This window comes from Pteronotus mesoamericanus, unplaced genomic scaffold, assembly GCF_021234165.1.
Source record: "Pteronotus mesoamericanus isolate MK-2021 breed Mesoamerican mustached bat unplaced genomic scaffold, CSHL_Meso_final contig_25, whole genome shotgun sequence".
Lineage (NCBI taxonomy): Eukaryota > Metazoa > Chordata > Mammalia > Chiroptera > Mormoopidae > Pteronotus > Pteronotus mesoamericanus.
Genome location: NW_026555105.1, coordinates 22,973,001 through 22,977,177, shown reverse-complemented (window position 1 = coordinate 22,977,177; position 4,177 = coordinate 22,973,001). Strand labels below are relative to the sequence as shown.

Sequence of the window (4,177 nt, the reverse complement as noted above, 5' to 3'; positions counted from 1 at the left end):
CCGAAGGTACCAGTAAGCTGTCTATTTGTGTCTACATCAGTAAGATGGCTGTAGGTGGGTAAAAACATTGAAGCTTGGTTGACAGGTGGCTCTGTACGACACACTGGCATCAGCAGTAAATGCTAAGGAATTACCGCCCCATGCAGGACACTAAAGGACAGCAGTGAAGGACAAGCAGCCCAAGACGGAGCTTTAAGAATGGATCATGCTGTCTCCTCTACCTGAAGACAGATAGCTTGTGTCTGCATCCTGTTGCAGAGGGGAAGGACTTGGAAAGAATAAAATTGGACTTCTTAACACAGGCCAAGTGTCCCATGCGACAGTTCACCAAAAGCTTCCATTGCGGGGGACCAGATGGTCTGTCCACTCACAACAAAGCCTAAGACTGTGGGCACAGTTGCCAACCCATGGCACACGTGTGTCCATCTGCTCTCACCCTGTAAGTTAAGCATCTGAAAGCAAGGACGCCACTGTGCTGCACCCACGTTCAGTGTCAGGGGAAAGAGCCATTACCAGCTTGAGGAGAAAGGCCATTGCTCTCAGGGGTGCAGTGCCCTGATGGAGGCTGGGTGCAAAGCACTATGATAATCACCGGCTTTCTGCTTGTATCTCTATTACCTACTTCCCCACCTGAATGTCGGGGATTGCCCATATTCCCTAAAATGTTTTCATTTCATGCTGGCTGGTATGGCTCAGGGGATTGAGTGTCGGCCTGTGAACCAACAGGTTGCTGGTTCGATTCCCAGTCAGGGCATGTGCCTGGGCTGCAGGTTCTTAGTGGAGGGTGTGTGACGAGGCAACCCATCGATATAGCTCTTGCACATCGATGTTTCTCTCCCTCTCTTCCTCCCTCCCCATCTTTCTAAGCCTAAATCAATAAATAAAATCTTTAAAAATGTTTTCATTTCTTGGGGGGTTCCCAGACCCTCTCTACAATGTGAGAGTTCAGGAAAGAAGCTGGGATTTTGATATCTATATAAAGTTAATAGTGTTTGTCTTTCCTCTGTCAAATCTGGAGCCAACCACTTTCTCCAGGCTGCCTAGAGAGGTATAGGAAAAGGAACATACAGGGCAGACAAGACATGGGAGAAAGAATTATGGGTGGTGGTGGCAGCTCCTTCACATGGCAAAGAGGACAGAAAAACCACCATCAGGCAAGAGCCCCATGGCCTCTGAGAGGGCAAAGCCCAGAGTGGTGTAGAAGAGCTGTGGCTTCAGGGCAGGGTCCCTGGCACAGCCAACGATGGGGCTTCCACACACAGTCCCAATTCCAGCCCCAGAGCCTGCCACCCCTACTGTGGTGCCCCAGCCCCAATGAACGTGGCTGCTGTGTTGATGTCTTGAAACGGCCCTGGTTTGGAAGCTGCAGCTAGAAATAAGTGAGACCAGAGGATGTGCGACTACCAAACTGCTGAGGCTCTCGTCTATCAGTGTCTGTTTCAGCACCACTGCAGGTAGTGACCAGCTCCGCCACTGAGAGGTGCTCCTGATCAAGGCGAGGGGGGAGACAACCGTGGCCTGGGGTACATTTTCAGGGGGTGAGGAGCTGTGGCAGGACAGCCGTTCCCAGGGCGGAGAAGACAGAAAGGGGCAGCGGGCGGGCTGTTTCTATACACACACACACACACACACACACACACACACACACACACGTGTGTGTGTGTGTGTGTGTATATATTTTTAATTTTTTTCCCCTCTTGTAGTACCTGGGCAAGTTCAAGTCAATGGTGACAAAGGGAAGCAGCTCTGGCTCAAAGAAACATCTCTTCAACCTCAACCCAGATGTTGCTTGAGAGCCTGTCTGAATAGGGGGCATGAATTCGTATATTCACTTTTTCAATCTTGTGAACTTTAATCACAATATTTCTGGTACCCACAGGGTTTGATTCAAATGCTTGACAAACTCCACTGACCTTGTAAAGCCTGACCAGTACGCATCTGCTGGGTGGTCCACGGAGGCTGGCGGTGCCAGGGCAGATGCAGGTCACCGAGGCCATGGGTGGAAAGGGCTACCAGAAGAAATGGGGTCTCCACCTTGCCTTCTGTGCCTTAGGCACACCAGATCGCGGCCAGCAAAGCCCATGGCCAAAGAGAAACAGGTCTTTGGCCAATGGTTAGCTTGGGCCTCAGGTACCAGGTGATAGCTGCTCTGGTTAGAACCCTAAAACCCTAGATAAGGGTCAGGAAACTTCTGTAAAAGCCATGTCACAAATACCTTAGACTTTACAAGTCATATATGGTCCCTGTTGTAACTAGTCATCTCTGCCATTTTAATAACCAAGCAGTCAATGAATGGGTGTGGATATGTTCCAATAAAACTTGATTTACAAAAACATGTAATAGGCCAGATTTGGCCCATGGACCATAATTTGCTAACCACTGACTGCCCTCGATGACACTCAGGAGGTTACCTGGGGACTGTGGTCCAATCTGCTCCTCTGTACGATGGGAACCTCTAGGGTCTGGTACTGTGCTGAGAGTTGTACATGGGACAGAAAAGGGCACTGAGTGTGGGAGTTTCTGCCCAAGTGGGAGGTACAGAGGCCAGAACATGAGGGCCACGCTAGAACAGGTTAGCTTCCTTCTTCATAAGAAACGCCACTGTTTTATTCCAGGTCAGACTCAACCTTCAAATGCCTACACACACACAGTCCCTGGGCAGGTACTGTCCTCAATGGCCCCTTAGGAGCCCTTCTGCTGTGGCCGGACCACGAGCCCCTCCCTGGTGATGGCCCAGTTGTAGCTCTTTGGAGAGTCCAGCGCTTCTTCTATTCGAGCATCCAGGTTCTCTCGGGTGATGAAGTTTTTCGCTTCCTCCTATTGGGAGAAAGAAGGCCAGCAGAATGGGAGCCTCCAGCACGCGCCAGACTGCCCACCCAGCCCGTTGGCCTTCGGCCCGCTCACAGAGAGGCTCCAGCTCTTCCCTGGGAAGGATGCTTGCAGCCCAGATCTTCTCTGATTGCCCTGCTGACCTTCCAGCAGCCCTGCCACATTCCTCTTTCTTACTCATCCCCTGGACACCTCTGCCAAAACCACAGCACACCAGCTGTGACATTCTAGTGGCCTGCAGGGTGGAATAGCTCCCTCAACGTTACCTCTTAAACTCCTCCTCTTCTATGACTTTAATTCAAGCCTCATTCATTCTTGTTGGATCACTCCTGCCAACATGGCCCACATACTTAACCCTTAAGTGACTTTATCACCCATTAGGCAAAATACAAACTCTTTGTGGATTGTGAGGGTCCCTCCCTCAGACACCGGCTTACCATCCAACCGCTACCTGAACATCTTACAATGTCAACTGTCACTTTCAGGTCTGGACGCCTGCCAGACACTCCTGGCACTCTCCCAAGTCCTCACCTGCTACCTAGCTCTCAACACTGCCCTCTATCTGCGCGTAGCCAGTGCCCCACTTCGCTGCACCCAGGACGCCGACAGCCTCCGAGGCTGAGCTCCCGGCCTCCAGCCCCACCCCCTGGAGACCCGACGCACCTGCAGCTGCAGCAGTTCTTGCTCCTTGAGCTGCACCCAGGCCTGTGTCTCTCTGGCCTTAAGGACCTTCTCCTCGGCCTGCCGCTGCTCCTGCTCCCGCGCCTCCTGCTGCAGCCTTTCTATCCTGGTAGGAGCAAGAGGCCGAGACTGAGCTGGCTCGGTTCCCTGCGTGCCAGCCAGGTGGCCCTGTCCCGTCCGCCTCACCGCAACTCGTGCAGCCGCCGGTTCTCCGCCAGGTTCCAGGCCATCAGGTCGCGGTGCTCAGTGGCGTCCTCCAGCGCCTTGCGCTCTGCCAGAACCCCGGTCCGGGCTTCGCTTATCTTCCTCCGCACCTCGGACACGAACTCTAGCCTGCGCAGAGACGCGCCCAAAGTCGACACCCTCGTACCCCGCCCGCCCCAACACACTCCGGCGGCCGCCTCCCCCTCCGCCACACACACCTGAGGGCGCGCACGATTTGGCGGTACTGTCGGTAACGTTCCGTCAGCACGTAGAACTCCGCAGGATCGACCGCGGGCGGGGTCGCCACGCGCCCGACCTTGGACTTGGCCTGCGAGTCGTGGCGGGTCTTGCGGCCGCGCGTGGGTAGCAGCAGCGGGGCCGGGGGCCCGCACGGGGGCCGCACACCCAGGTGGTTCAACGCGCGCAGCATGACAGAGGCCGCCTCCCGTCCGGTGCGCCGCAC

General features: G+C 54.3%; 1 protein-coding gene across 1 annotated transcript; it reads right to left on the bottom strand.

Annotated features, from left to right (window-relative positions):
* Positions 1–1,832: 1,832 nt before the first annotated feature.
* Positions 1,833–4,177, bottom strand: MRPS26 (mitochondrial ribosomal protein S26). The gene is made up of 4 exons (XM_054573480.1): positions 3,933–4,177; positions 3,697–3,843; positions 3,493–3,616; positions 1,833–2,817 (listed from the first exon to the last, which is right to left on the bottom strand). Exons 1-4 carry the CDS (start codon positions 4,142–4,144, stop codon positions 2,683–2,685), a joined length of 618 nt encoding a protein of 205 aa, XP_054429455.1. The 5' UTR covers positions 4,145–4,177; the 3' UTR covers positions 1,833–2,682.